Raw genomic sequence first — 15,275 nt, forward strand, 5'->3', positions numbered from 1 at the left:
AAACTAAACTGAGGTTACGTCTATGAATATGTTGTTTATTGATGAAAAACAACATAACTATGGAGTTGCATATCTATATATATAAATCCTAGATAGTTGTGGAATTGCATATCTAAACCCTAATCCACAAACCAATGAAAACCTTTCATTTAGCCACATCATCCACTTACATTCATTTAATGTGGGGTAATAATTGTAATTATTATTATTATTATTATTATTATTATTATTATTTTGGGTTATTATTTATTTTAAATTTTTTTGTTCATTTTATTATTTTGTGTATTTTATTGTCTTTTTTTCAAAAAAGTTAATGTTTTTGCTAATAATCTTTTGTCCAATCTTTATAAATATAAGGAGTTGGTCGATTGTCAGGACTACTTTCTAATGTTAGTAAAAAAAATAGATAAAATAAATTTTACTAATTGTTGTTATGCCCTATATGATTTTTATCATATTCGATATTTGAGTATGAGTTAAGTTGGTTTATCTTTGCTCCAATAAGTTTCAAATTAATATAAATGTCAAATTCGATAATACAGTAGTTTTTTGGTAAGAGATAATGAAGTAGTTTTTTGGTAAGAGATAATGAAGTAGTTTATAATATAAATCCAACTCAGAATCCTCCGATGAGATTTATAATATAAATAAAAACTTATGTTTCAACATCGATTGTTTTCCATGGTCAATTATATGTTATCATTTCCATAGTTATTTTGAAGAATGAGTTAAAGATATTGCTAATCAATGTTAATGAAGAAGATACCAAAGTAACTTCAAATGTGATGTATAAATAAGTTTTTTAAATGTATAAACATCTATATATATATATATATATATATATATATATATATATATATATATATATATATATATATATATATATAATACAGTCTCCGGAGTAACTGTCTCCGATAAAACTATTTCTTTCCTCAAACTGAACATCAGCAAAGGAAGGCCTAGGATAATAATTTCGAGTTTTAGGCCGAGGGGCTTTGTCTAAACGAGAAATAATATTCTCTTCTTCATTTCCAAACGATAGAGTGTTAATTTTAACTTCTGATGTTGATCCTATATTTAAGACTTTTAATCTATCTACTAATTCATCTAATTTATGTTCTGGATTAAATCCTAGAGTCAAATCTTTACCGTCATCATTCCTCTTCAACCTTTGGACTATTAAAACTGTGTTGAGAAGCTTCGAATTAGTTTCTGGATTAAAGGTAAATTTTTTCAAAAGTAAGCTTTATGGTATTAATTTGGATGATAGTTTTTTGCGCGCATCTTCGTCTTTTTTGCATTGTGGTGTGGATTCTATCCCTTTTCGCTTTCTTGGCATACCGGTAGGTGCTAATCCGAGAAGAAAGGCTACTTGGCTACCTATTATTGATTCCATGAAAAAGAGACTTGGTGTTTGGAATAGTCGTCTTTTATCTATTGGAGGGAGAGTCACTCTCATAAATTCAGTTCTTTCTAGTTTACCTCTCTATTTCTTCTCTTTTTTTAAAGCACCGGTTTGTGTGTTGAAGGAAATGGTGAGCATTCAAAGGAATTTTTTATGGGGTGGAGGAATGGATAGATCAAAAATATGTTGGGTTAGTTGGGATAATATTTGCCAACCAAAGGATAAAGGAGGGTTAGGCATAAAAAATTTGGAGTCTTTTAATGATTCACTCTTATGTAAATGGAAGTGGCGGTGTCTGAATGATTTGTCTGCTTCTTGGTTCAATCTTTTGCATTTTCGTTATGGTTCTTTTGCCGCTAATTTCTTATATGGGGAAGGGAGGGAGAGTCTCAAACATGCTTCAATTTGGTGGCGGGATATGTGGAAAACAGGAGGAGCGGAGGAAGGGGGTTGGTTTGTTAATAATATTAGTAGCATTCTCGGCGACGGTAACAATATAGCTTTTTGGAAGGAAAAATGGTTAGGAATGGAACCGTTAAGTGAACTGTATCCATCTTTATTCCAAAAATCAACTCATAAAGATGCTTGCATTTCAAATATGGGGATATGGAATAACAACATGTGGTCTTGGAAACTTAATTGGATGGAAGCACTTGATGATGCAGATATTGAATCCCTCAATGAATTGCATCAATTGCTTGAACAACTTCGGCCTAGCAGAGCTTCTAGCGACAGGCGAAGATGGTCATCAAATTCTGATGGTTCTTTTTCGGTTCGATCAACGTACATGGTTTTGCAGGACAAACGTGTAGGTACTACTCTTGATACAAATACAGTGGCAGCATTGAAAAGATTATGGAAGAACAATGTTCCATCAAAAGTTAGCGTTTTCGGTTGGCGGTTGTTACTTGAAAAATTACCAACCCGGAAGGCTTTATTTTGCAAAGGTATTATCACGAATAATCATGAGAGAAGTTGCGTATTTTGCTTCAAAGAGGTAGAGGACATACAACACATCTTTTTCACTTGCTGCATTACTTCACAAATTTGGCAGAAAGTATTTGTTTGGTTGGGCACTAATGTGATCTCTTTTGAGGACGTCACAAGCCATTTCACTTTGTTTGGTGAATTAGCAAAAGGCAACCATAGCAAGCGAATTCGTCATATAATTTGGCTGGCGACGACATGGAGTATTTGGCGCACGCGTAATAACATTATTTTTAGAGGAGACTGTGTTAACATATCATCTTTAGTGGAGCAAATTGTTTATTTTTCTTGGTTTTGGTTTATAGGCCGAACAGGGAACAATGTTAATTTAGTTTTCTCTGAATGGCGTAATAATCCTTTAGATTGTTTTCAACGCATCTAAAGTGATCTATTCTGAATTGTAAGGGTTGAGTACCCCTTGTACTCCTTATAATTCATTTTTTTGCTTATCAAAAAAAAAAAAAAAAAAACAATCAGACAAATTATCTTAGACCACCGGATATAATTGTACCATGGAACATAACTATATTCTACAAGTAATTTATGTTATTTGGATACTTTTGGATATATAATAATGGCTTAAATATGTAATTAGTTTGTGCAATTTCACTGAATTTTGTGTTCTTCTTCGTTTTACTAACGGTTTAAATATAATAATGGTTTTAATTGTAACAAATTTGTGTGTTTTTATTCATACTCCTTAAACACTAATTTGTGTTCTTCATCTTCTTCCTTTTCATCATCAACAACCAACTTCATCTTCTTCTCCTTCTTCTTCCATAACACCACCCAAATTAATCTTCTTCACAAACCCCACAACCACCACCACCAAACAATAAATAATATGTTCACTGTTATAACAATGGCAAAATGTTCAGTAAAGTAAGCATAGCAGCGTCGCTAAAATAAATAAAAAAAATGCAATATTTTTTACTTTAGGCAACAACTGAAGAACCATTGTCGGGCTTTATAGGTGTTGCCAAGTTTCGACACTTTGTATACTACTATGTTGAAAACCGTGGCCTATTCAGATCAAGCCACAATTTAGTAAGAATTGAAAAATTTTAACTCCCCTTTTTATCAACTAACATTTTTATGAATAATAACAATATTTTTTTTATCCTAACAATTTCAAACTAGCGGGCCAGGCAAGCGCGTTCCGCGCCTGCCTGTGTCTAACTTATGTAAAAAAAATGCTTGATGTTATAATGAGTTTTTTAATAAAACACTTTTGCTACTAAAAAAAAGTGTCTTATGTTATGGTTAGTTTGTTAATAAAAGATTTTTGTTGCTACTAAAAAAAATTAAGGGTATTATTGGTATTATTGTTAAGTGTTATTTCAAATGATAGTGAAGGACAAAATGGACCAAGGAAAAATCCAGCCCAATTTCCCCTATCCCCTTTATATATTGTTATAGATAAATTAGACAAACTAATTTATTTTTTAGTGGTAAGGGTGGTGCAGCATTGATGATATCCATTGCATATTTATTTTTTTTAGTGGTAAGGGTGGTTGCAGCATTGGTGATGTTCATTGCATTTTTTTTTTAAATAAAATATTTCCTACGAAACTGTTGGTAGGAAATGACCCTAAAAATATGATGTGTCATTGCAATTTTAATTTATTTTTAAAAATAAAACATTTCCGACAAAAATGTTTGTAGGAAACGTTTCTTAGAATCCATGTCCGTGTTTATCATATGCGTTTATATGAGTCAAATATTATAGGGGGAAAAATCCAAAGAATTACAAAATATGATGGTTAAAATTTCGGATTTTAAAATTGGAGGTAAAATTTCGATTCAATCAAAATAGGAGTGGTACAACTGCTTTTAAGCTAAAGAATATTCAATTTAAAGAGAAAAATTCATTTTACTTGTATGATATGTACCAGATAATTGGATAAAGAGATAAGAAGAGTTTTCGTAAGTTTAGCTTAATTGATAGATACATCACATTTTTTATGCAGGAATCAGAATTCAAACTCTGGATGACATTCAAACTTGTTCACCTTTAAGGATGAAATTTTTAGTCAGACTGATTAGATTAAAAAAATAGAAAGAAATCATATACTAATTGAATAACTTTTTTATTTTAAGGAAATTTTTTTTTAATAACTTTGTTCTTGCATTCTTTTTCACACATGCGTTCAAGTAAAGTGACACGTGTGAGTTATATAACACGTGTCTTAGAATGTGGCTGCAATTTTTTCATTAGTGAGATCTCCACCGTAACCGTTTTCATTTTCATATATGCTTTCTAAAATTAACCATAACACTTCCATTTCAATTCTTTCTATTTTCTTGATAAAAAAATTTTCTTTCTATTTTGAGAAAAAAAAAAAAAACAGTAAAAGAAAAGAATGGGTTCTGAAACATTTGTAGAAGTTATACTAGCAATATTGTTACCTCCTGTTGGTGTTTTCCTTCGTTACGGTTGTGGAGTGAGTATTTCTCTTCTCTCTTCTCTTTCAATTCTTCTTATAATAATCATTTTTATCTTACTATAGCAATCTTTAATTGTTTGTCAGAATCGCGCTGTTTTATTTTGTTCGTGATTATTATTGCATCCCTTATATTGTTTATTGTTAATTTTGTTTTACACATCAAAATATTAATTTGATTCATTCGACACATATACTAAACATGACATTAGAACGTGAATACTACATATTTTATGGTAATTTCTGACATCAAGACATCTATGATAGAAGATACATATATAATATCGATGTTATATAGTATAAGTTTTATTGCTTTAATTGATTAAAACCACATGTGTCAGCTTTAATTTAAAGCATCAATGCGATGTAGATAATTTGATCGAGAATGAATTCTCTCCATTTGAAAAAGAAATTGAGGAAATAATTTTTGTATATAAACCATTTGATCAAAAATATGTGTTAATATTTTAATTATAAAAATATGAAGAAAAGTTGATCAATGGTTAAGATGTATAAATAAGAGAAATTGAGGAAAAAAAAATTGAGAGGATCCTTTCTCAATTTGATCTATACAATACCATGGTTGCTTTGATTAAGTGATTACTTTTTTTTAAAAAAAATAAATTAATTTAACGAAAATATTAAACACTACTCTGCCAGGCATTAGTTAAGCTTATCGATAAGAAAGTTCTTTTATCTAGAAACTTATGCATTCAAGCTACTAGGTTTGGTCTAGTGGTGAGAGGTTTAGGTAGTATGTAATAGGTTTTGGCTTCGATTCCCAAAAAAAAAAAAAGAAACTTATGCATTCAATATCTTAAAAATATAAAATATTATTTTTTAATATTAATTTTATTTTTAGTATACTTAACAATCCGAGAATACCATATATCACGACCCTTAATTTAATTAGTTTTTGATGGTTGGAAATTATAATGCAGGTGGAGTTTTGGATAGATATGGTGCTTACATTTTTGGGATACATTCCAGGGATTATATATGCCATTTATGTATTGGTTGGATGACACTTGAATAATTAACATTTTATTTTGTGTACATTTCTCTCTTCCTTTCTTTTTTTTTTTTAACGATATATGCATTAGATTTTATTTAATAATAATTGTTGCTAAATATTTTGTTATCAATGCGGATTAAGGTTCAAATTCCGGCAGAAAAAGATACTCACATTTAGTATTTGATATTGTTGAGATTTATCAATTGTGAGTTAAGTATTACATTGGTTGAGAGAGTTGAAGTTGGACAATATATAAATAAGATAACTTATAAACTAATATCTTAAAATTTTGGGAGAAAGTTTGGTTGCTTAAAACTCAATGTATTGATTTAACAGTGTGAGACTCTCCCCCACGGTCAAACAATGGTATCATCATCTAATTCGACTTGATGGAGGAGTAATAAGAGAGTGGGGAGGACTTGAGGGGAGATGTTGAAATCTATCACCCATAAATCTTTTCTTCTCTCTCTCTCAGTTCTCGGTCTCGAACCGAGTTCCTCAAGTTTGAAGAACAAATCTTCAACCAAGTGACCTCTCGGAAAACAGGCATCACTCATAAATCTTCAACCAAGGTTGGAATGTATATCAGCTAGATGTAAAAAGTGTCTTCTTACATGGTAAATTAACTGAGAATGTATATTATGATCAACCAGCAGGTTACAATAAGCAAGAGGGAAAAGTGTATAAGCTAAAGAAAGCTTTATATGGGCTTAAAGCAAGCCCCAAGGGCATGCTATAGTAAGATAGAGTCTTACTTTACTGAAGAAAAGTTTCAGAAATGTCCTCATGAATATACTTTCTTCATAAAGAAATATAGCGAAAAGAATATGTTGATTGTGAGTTTGTATGTGGATGATCTGATTTTCACTGGTAGCAATGAAGGTATGTTTGAAGAATTCAAAACCTCTATGAAAAGCAAATTTTCAATGATAGACTTGGGCAAAATGAGGTTCTTTGTTGGAGTAGAAGTGAAGCAATTTAGTGAAGGAATCTTCATCTGCCAACAGAAATATGTAAAAGAACTACTTTTAAACACTAACTTATGTTTTTCATTTTCATTAACAACAATCAACTGTTGGAATAAAAATGGTTCTGATAAACTCTCTACTAATTTTAAATGTTATGATGATAATAAAGTAATCTAGATGATTCCCTCTGGTGCACTGTTCACTGGATTCTCTCCGATTTTAATGACAGTCATTTTTCTCTTCTTTTTTATATATATTATTTTATTGGAAGCTCATGAATTGACTAGAAGACAATCCACTCTCCTTTTTTAGTTGCATCATTTACTATTTTTTGACCCAAAAACAACGACATTCATTCATTCAAATTCATAGGGAATACTTCAATCGAAATCATTATAAATTCAATTTCGCTAAAAATTAATAAAAATGAATCTGCAAACAGGATCATATTATCCAAGTTAATAGCGTAAAACGGCCTAATATCTAAGACTAAACCTACAATTAAGATGACAAACTTCAAATACAAATCGTAATAAAATATATATTTGTTCATGATTGTGCTTATTTGACCATACTAAATATGCGTGTCAGAAAAAATATGTCTGATTAGCATTGTCACCTCATAATAAAAAAGAGGCAAACTTCATATAAAAAAAAAATTGTTTAAAACTGAGATAAATGTCCAAAATCCTAAAGAAAAAAAGAAGTTAAATTAGGGGACAGAAAAAATCGGTTTTTAAAATAGGATGGCTATTTTTTTTTTAAAATAATAATAATAGAAGGACCAAAGACTTATTTAAGCATAAAACCCTGACTTTGTCGTGGCTTGGATTTTGAACCGACCCTGAAAAATGGGTGGAAGCAAAACATCATCAATTGAAAACTAGAGTGGATTGAATTTACCCGGCCGTGGATGTGATCAAGCAACGAAAATGTAGATTGCAAATATAATCGATAACCCATTTTTCAAACTTTAATCCCTAAAACACTTAAATCTATTACAAAATAATGAGGAAGATGATGTGAACAGGGGAATGCGAACGAAAATGGTGCAAGAAGAGAGGAACAAGGCAACAATGGAAGAAGATAGAAACACGAAGAAGAGAGGAACACAAAGAATCTTTCTTTCATTTTCAGAATTTTTTAAAAACAATAAAATTATACACCTATTAACTGATGTGGCTTAAGAAAATAAATAATAAATAAATAAATTCCATGTGTGCTTGCCATGTCATACTACTAATACAATCATCTTTGTAAATCCCTACGGCATGTGATCAAACAACAAAAATGTAGATTGCAAATATAATCGATAACCGATTTTTCAAACCTTTATCCCTAAAACACTTAAATCTATTACAAATAATGAGGAAGATGATGTGAACAAGGGAATGCGAACGAAAATGGTGGAAGAAGAGAGGAACAAGGCAACAATGAAAGAAGATAGAAACACGAAGAAGAGAGGAACCCAAAGAATCTTTCTTTCATTTTCAGAATTTTTTTTAAAAAATAAAATTATACACCTATTAACGGATGTGGCTTAAAAAATAAATAAATTTCATGTGTGCTTGCCACGTCATAATATTAATACAGTCATCTTCGTAAATCCCTACAGCATTTGTGGCTTGGACGATTGAGATCCCTTAGTGCTGTATAATTAAATTGTGCTGCTATTTGTACCCAAAAAAAATTGTGCTGCTATAATCATAAGTGCTACTCCCTTCTGCTGCTTCCATCAGTATAGTCTGTGCTCTCTTTTGAACATGGTGTTCTGGTGGATTCTGATGACAGTCAATCATTTGTTAATTTTAATTATCATTCTATAGTATTTTAGTTAGTTTTTAAGAGTATTGCATGGTCAAAGAGAAGAATTTATGAAGAAATTGACACATAAAAGAGTTTGAAGACAAAAGACCAAAGAAGAAAAAGACTTACAAAAATATTCCAAGTTTTGAAGCTCAAAATTAGCATCCACTTTCTAATTTCACATGACGCCAGCCTTACATCAGCACATGGAACACACCTTAATGGAGCATGACGTGTCATTCAATTATAGGGACGCGATTTTTGTTTATTAGTGGACGATCTTTTATGCTACAGCCTATATATATGACTACAAATTAGAAAGGGAATTATTACTTCTTGGAGAGAGAAAATACGTGCTGCAGTCAAGAGAAGAAAAGGGTTTCGCCTTCGCGGTCTTCATCGGTTATTCATGTATAATTTTTTTAACTCTTTTGTTATGTCAATTATTATTATGAGTAACTAATCTCATTAGATCAGAAATTATAGGTGATTCTCTTTGAAACTATCTGAGCCATGTAACTACGTGTTCTAGTTTATTCGATGAAAACTTATAATTATTCAGTTAATCTCGTGTTTATTGTTTTTCGTTAATTGATCACTTTCGAATTGATTTTAAGTTATAAATCACTATTGACCCTAGGGTTTATACTGGAACTAGATTAATTGTTTGTCAATCGTAATTGCTATAGGAATATAGAATTAATTGGCATGATTGTTAATATAACGTTCGTTAAAGCTTTTGATAATATTAGTTTCGCCTAAGAAATTAGGGTACTTTATTAGATAAATGGGATCGATGAGCCAAGGAATTGGACTCAGTCTATTTTGTTATATTGTCGTAATTATAAGAATTTCATTGTTGAGGGCTAGAACCTAGAGTACCAGATAGGGACAAAGAGAGGATTCAAAATAATTCCTAATCGTCTTTCTCTCATAAAAGTTCACGTTTCAACTTTCGTGCAATTTTAATTATTGTCATTGTTACTACAAATCAATCTAAAAACCCCCCTTTGCAATTTATTAATTAATCCTAAATTCATTGAATTGTTTCGTTGAAATAAGAACAATCCCTGTGGATACGAATCTTATAAATTTTATTACTTAACGACGAATTTAGTTCACTTGCTAAAATTGTCATCAGATTCAATTTTAGTGGGGCTTGGTTCTATGGTTACTTGGAGAATGTTAGGGGTTTGTATTACTTTAAATCATTTTTAGCAGCTTGTATTGTTTAAGCTTTGGTGTTTTTTGCTTGTTTATAGTTGATAATCACTACCTTAATACCATCTTGTGCTCTCTTTTTAGGTTAATAAAAGTTCTTGTTTGCCTCTTCGAAAAAAAATAGACTCATATTTTTATTTTGTTCATATCTTATTAATAGAGTAAAATTACAATGATATAAAACTTAGAATATTATTAAAATGGATTAAGACAATTTTATTATATCAAAAATAGATTATTAGATTAGAAGTAGATTCGTTAAATATATGAGTTTATATGATTCAATTGGTGACACATTCTTGGAGAAGAAACCAAAGAAAATCTTTAAAAAAGAAAGTAAAAGGCTTAATTAGTTTATTGGTCCCTTAAAAACATTTTAAGTTTCACAATGGTCCCTTAAAGAAAAAAAACTTGGATTGGTCCATTAAAGACATATATGTTTGCCATATTGGTTATTTCCGTTAAATTTTAACTCCAAATATAACAAAAAATTTCAATGGTTAAAATTTTAAAAATTAATAAGGTTTTTGGTGGACCACTTACACTTAATGACATCCACAATTCAGTCAACTAAAACTAACGTTTTTTGTAAAAAATTGACGGAAAAGACCAATTGATAAACAGATATGTCTTTAAGGGACCAATCTGGACTTTTTTTTTCTTTAAGGGACCATTGTGAAACCTAAAATATCTTTAAGGACCAAAAGACTAATTAAGCCTGAAAAATAAACAAAAACAACTTACAATAGAAAATTATTACTCAACTTGCAATTTTTACAAGAAGAAAATTGCAAACTCTCTTAATTATAATTTTTGCACGAAAAAATTATAAACTTTCTCAAGACACAACTATCCATTCTCCGAATAGACCCAAAAAAAATAGAGTTGTTGTGGTGAAGAAAATTCAATATAACTCTACCTCATTTTCTTCCAACTACACGATTCAGTCGATTTGGACTTGCATGCAGAATATTTTATTATCAACTTCATTCTCACAAAAGAAAATATAATCCTCATAACTAACAACATTTGCAGAATAAACTCTCCAACTTTTGTGATTACAACTGATTCGAAAAAACTGAAGTGTACAAAACAAAAATGCTGAAAGAAATAATAATATAATTAATTGGAAACAATAATGAACATTTGAGCAAAAAAAACAGTAACTCAAAAGCATGTAATGAAGGAGCTAATCTATAAAAAGCAATGATTAGAGAGTCAATTACATTATCTGACTAATAAGATCTTTATTTGTCACAGATGAGTTCATTGTAAATAAAAAGGTCCTAAAATTATTTGTAAGAATCATCGCGAGTACTCAACTAGTTACATGATAAAAGACGATGATAAAAGCTAATACGGTACCTACTTCAAGTATCTTCATCTTCAGATAGGGAAGATCAGATAAATTTTCGCAGAAAGCTGCAACTTCTTCACTGCATGAATGTCCAAAATTCTTCAGTGTAGCCGTTCACTTCTTCATTGTTGCTTACTCGGACATTCTACGATTTCGATTCAGCCACTGTATAACTATGACATTAGCAAAATTCTTGTTGGTTAATCTCATAGTTACAAGATATATTAAATCTTTACTCTGTCCTTTTTATGTTTCTCATTTTAAAATGAATCAAAATCGTAAACACAAAAGGACAGAATAAAGATTTCATGTATCTTGTGATTAACCAATTTTTTTTACTTTCTTTACATTCTAATCTAGTTCATACAGTTCAGCACACATGTCAATAAGAGCTACTATAATTTTGGCAAAGTCACACTTTGGAGTTTCACTGCCACCGTGATTTTGCCGAACTTACAGCCAATTAAAACATACTCCAATGACTCGCTTCTCAGTCGTTCCTTCATAAAAGGCTGCTTACAGAGATCCACCAATGACTTCAAAGGCCATATGATTAGGATCACATTTCTCATCACATCTAAAACACTCCCCTTTTCTGAATTTCAACATCAGAAAGCCTTTAATCGATTTATTCAAAATCTTCTGCAATAACACCTACGTATGCCCCTCTAGTGCTTTCCTGTAGCTCCGATGTAACTGTTACAGAGGCAAGACAACATCCCTTGTAATAAGTCAGAAAAAGAATCCCCGCTAAACTCTTGCATACCTCTTGAACTTCTCAATTAAATCTGGTACAGAACATGTTTCGTTCGGCTGTATATTGTTACATTTTTCACCAAAAATCGGAGATATATCGTTCAGCTATATATCGTTCTTCACTTGTCAGAGTTGTGTACACCTGCTTTGCACACAGTGTAACTGACCAACTGCACAACATGTGTGAGATTTTTCCATCGTTTCATCCGACCTTTATATCCGTGCATCATACAAATTAGTCAATAGTTCCAAAATATCTGGTCTCTCCGATAATGTTTCTTAAGATATTTCTTTATTAAATCCCTATAAGTCAATTTATGCTTTTGTGTCTTGTATTCCAAAAACGCCTCCGAACTCAAATGAAAATCACCTTTACCTAAAACCTCAAACACAAACGGATCCGTCAACACTCTTGGACAATCATCAACATTCATCTTATTCAAAACAAAGTCCAAATTCCTCCCAAGCTTTCTATCCAAGTAACCATCCACAACACAACCATAAGTAACCAAATCAGGAACAACTTTTTCACTTCTCATATGTTCAATACTAAGATGAAGATCCCAAAACAACGCCATCTTCGAAAATGCCAAAGCACGAATATTAAACGTAGTAATATCCGGACGAAACCCTAATTTAACCATACTAAGAAACTCTTTCTGCAAACTCTTCATCTTAAAATTAGCAGCATAAGAAAGCAACAAAAGATTCCACAAAAGATTCCCTACATTTTTCCTACCTAAACCAACATCTCTAACAAACTCACCCAATTCATAGAATTTTCTCCTCTTTATATAACCATAAGCCATTGCCCTAATCACATTTTCCTCAATCAAAAACCTAGATCTTTTAAACCTTCCATAAGCATTTTCCATTTCATTCAAACTACCAAAAACAGCATAACACAAAAGAAATTCATTACCAGTTTTTGCATCCATTTGAAAACCCTTTGAAACCATTTCATTGGTTGTTTCCTCCATCAATTTTAGGTTACCTGCATTTCCAAAACAAGAGATAGCTAATAAGTAAAATTGAGGCAAAAAGGCGGAATTTTTCGAATTTAGAGAATGGAGAATGTCGATTATTGCATCGAATTTTCGATGTTTTGAGTAAGATTTGAATAATTTGGAAATGAAATTGAGTGAGGGGTTAAAGGAACTGTTTAAGAGTTGTTCCCATGTGGTTTGTGCTTGATGAAAAAGGGCATTTTCGGTATAGTATAACATCAATGAAGGTAAAGAAGAGTGTTTGTTATTGAGTTTGTGTTTATGATTTTGAAAAAGTGATGAATTGGGTTGGTGAAAAAATGGTTTTTTTGAAGTGGGGTTTTGGAAAGATTGGTTTTTGTTGGAGTGGAAATTTGGGTTATGATGATGAGGTTGTTGTTGTGGGGATGATGAAGAAGAAGAAGAGTGGGGGTGTTTGAGAAGTAGAATGGGGGTGTTGATATGAGAATTGAGGGAAATGATTTGCATTGAGAATGAACGAAAAGTTTGGAGAAGAGATTAGATTAGAAAATGTTGTTTGTGAAAAGAAAATAGAAATAGAAATGGTCTTTTGTAGTGTTTTGGCTTAAGATTGAGAACACCTCATCTCATCTTAGAGACTAATCCTTATCACCTTTTGTAATGAAAGAGAAGATATCATTATCACATAATTCACATTTGATTACTATCCTAATACTAAGTTAATGTTATGGTTGACCACTTTCACAAGTGAATAAGTAATTTACTAAATACGAATTTTATAAAATTTATCGTTAGATTAAAAATATATATCATATAAATCATCCATAGAAAAATTGAAAATTATTTAATGTGTTATTGAGACGAATCAAAATTTACGGTATTTAATAAATCGTTAATCTTGATGGGTCTCAATAACATATCAAATGATTTTCAATTTTTCTAAATTTTTCCATAAATAATTTATATGATATAAACTTTTAATCTAACAGTGTATTTTATAAAATTCATATTCGTTATAATGTTATTTATGACTGGTCCATCATGGACCACTTGATGAAGTGGTCCATATTAAAATTTACTTTCATTACTATTGCATCTTTGAAAAAGTGTAAATGAGTATTTTTCATGCATGTTTGAATAATTTATTATTAACTATCAATTGGTTCAAGTAGAGCTGTCAAAACGGAGGCCCGGCCAATTTCGGGCCGGCCCGGTCGGGCTTCGGGCTTCGTCGGGCCGGGCTAAAAAGGCCGGATAAAAAACGGGCTACCAAAATTAGTGCCCGAGCCCGGCCCGGTACGGGTAGTCGGGCTTTTTCGGGCGGCCCGGTTTATCTTTTTTTTTTTTTTTTACTTTTAGTGCTCAAACTCAACTATATAAATAGCATTAATAATTCTCGCGCGTCCTATTTTTTACTCATCCGCTATAAATATTATATAATTGGCGCGCGCCGTATTTTTACTCATCCCCTATCTACGAGTTTCTCACGCGCCATATTTTTACTCATCCACTACCTACGAGTTTCTCGCGCCATATTTTTACGCATCCGCTACTTACGAGTTTCTCGCGCGTCATATTTTTACTCATCCGCTACCTAGGACTTTCTCGCGCGCCCTATTTTTACTCATCCGCTACTACGAGTTTCTCGCGCGCCCTATTTTTATTCATCCACTATGTACGAGTTTCTCGCACGCCCTATTTTTACTCATCCATTACCTACGAGTTTCTCGCGCCCTATTTTTACGCATTCGCTACTTACGAGTTTCTCGCGCGTCATATTTTTACTCATCCGCTACCTACGACTTTCTCGCGCGCCCTATTTTTACTCATCCGCTACGTACGAGTTTCTCGCGCGCCCTATTTTTATTCATCCCCTACGTACGAGTTTCTCACGCGTCCTATTTTTACTCATCCGCTACCTACGAGTTTCTTGGGTGCCCTATTTTTACTCCTGCTACTTAAGTAGCGGACGATATTTTATAATTTATATTACAAACTAATTTCAAATCATCCGAAACAAATTATTTATATTTATATTTATATTTATATTTATATTTTATTTTATTTTTAATTTTAATTTTTTCGGGCTTGCGGGCCGCCCGCGGCCCATTCGGGCTAGCCCATATTTTAATCGGGCTTTGTCGGGCCGGGCTAAAAAGCCCGGAAATAATTCGGGCTAAGATTTTCAAGGCTCGAGCCCGGGAAAAAATCGGGCTTGGCGGGCCGGCCCATTCGGGCTAGCCCATTTTGACAGCTCTAGGTTCAAGTGGCAAGTGGTAAGTGTTTTAGTCTATTAAGCATGTGGCAATCCAGAAAAGAAAAAAAAAAGAATAATTAGTTTTTTGAAA

General features: G+C 31.8%; 2 protein-coding genes across 2 annotated transcripts; one reads left to right on the plus strand and one right to left on the minus strand.

Annotated features, from left to right (window-relative positions):
- Positions 1-4,691: 4,691 nt before the first annotated feature.
- On the plus strand, positions 4,692-5,928 carry LOC123908976 (low temperature-induced protein lt101.2-like). Its single transcript, XM_045959734.1, has 2 exons — positions 4,692-4,836; positions 5,778-5,928. Exons 1-2 carry the CDS (start codon positions 4,756-4,758, stop codon positions 5,859-5,861), a joined length of 165 nt encoding a protein of 54 aa, XP_045815690.1. The 5' UTR covers positions 4,692-4,755; the 3' UTR covers positions 5,862-5,928.
- Positions 5,929-10,880: 4,952 nt separating this feature from the next.
- On the minus strand, positions 10,881-13,555 carry LOC123909615 (pentatricopeptide repeat-containing protein At3g42630-like). The gene has a single exon (XM_045960486.1). The coding sequence runs from the start codon at positions 13,432-13,434 to the stop codon at positions 12,199-12,201; it is 1,236 nt and encodes a 411-aa protein (XP_045816442.1). The 5' UTR covers positions 13,435-13,555; the 3' UTR covers positions 10,881-12,198.
- Between the last annotated feature and the right edge of the window lie 1,720 nt (positions 13,556-15,275).

Source organism: Trifolium pratense, linkage group LG2 (genome assembly GCF_020283565.1).
Source record: "Trifolium pratense cultivar HEN17-A07 linkage group LG2, ARS_RC_1.1, whole genome shotgun sequence".
In the NCBI taxonomy this organism is placed as follows: Eukaryota; Viridiplantae; Streptophyta; class Magnoliopsida; order Fabales; family Fabaceae; genus Trifolium; species Trifolium pratense.

Coding starts and splice junctions, on each gene's coding strand:
- LOC123908976 (XM_045959734.1), top strand. CDS start 4,756: ATGGGTTCTGAAACATTTGTAGAAGTTATACTAGCAATATTGTTACCT. Junction 4,837..5,777: donor TCCTTCGTTACGGTTGTGGA/GTGAGTATTTCT, acceptor ATTATAATGCAG/GTGGAGTTTTGGATAGATAT.
- LOC123909615 (XM_045960486.1), bottom strand. CDS start 13,434: ATGCAAATCATTTCCCTCAATTCTCATATCAACACCCCCATTCTACTT.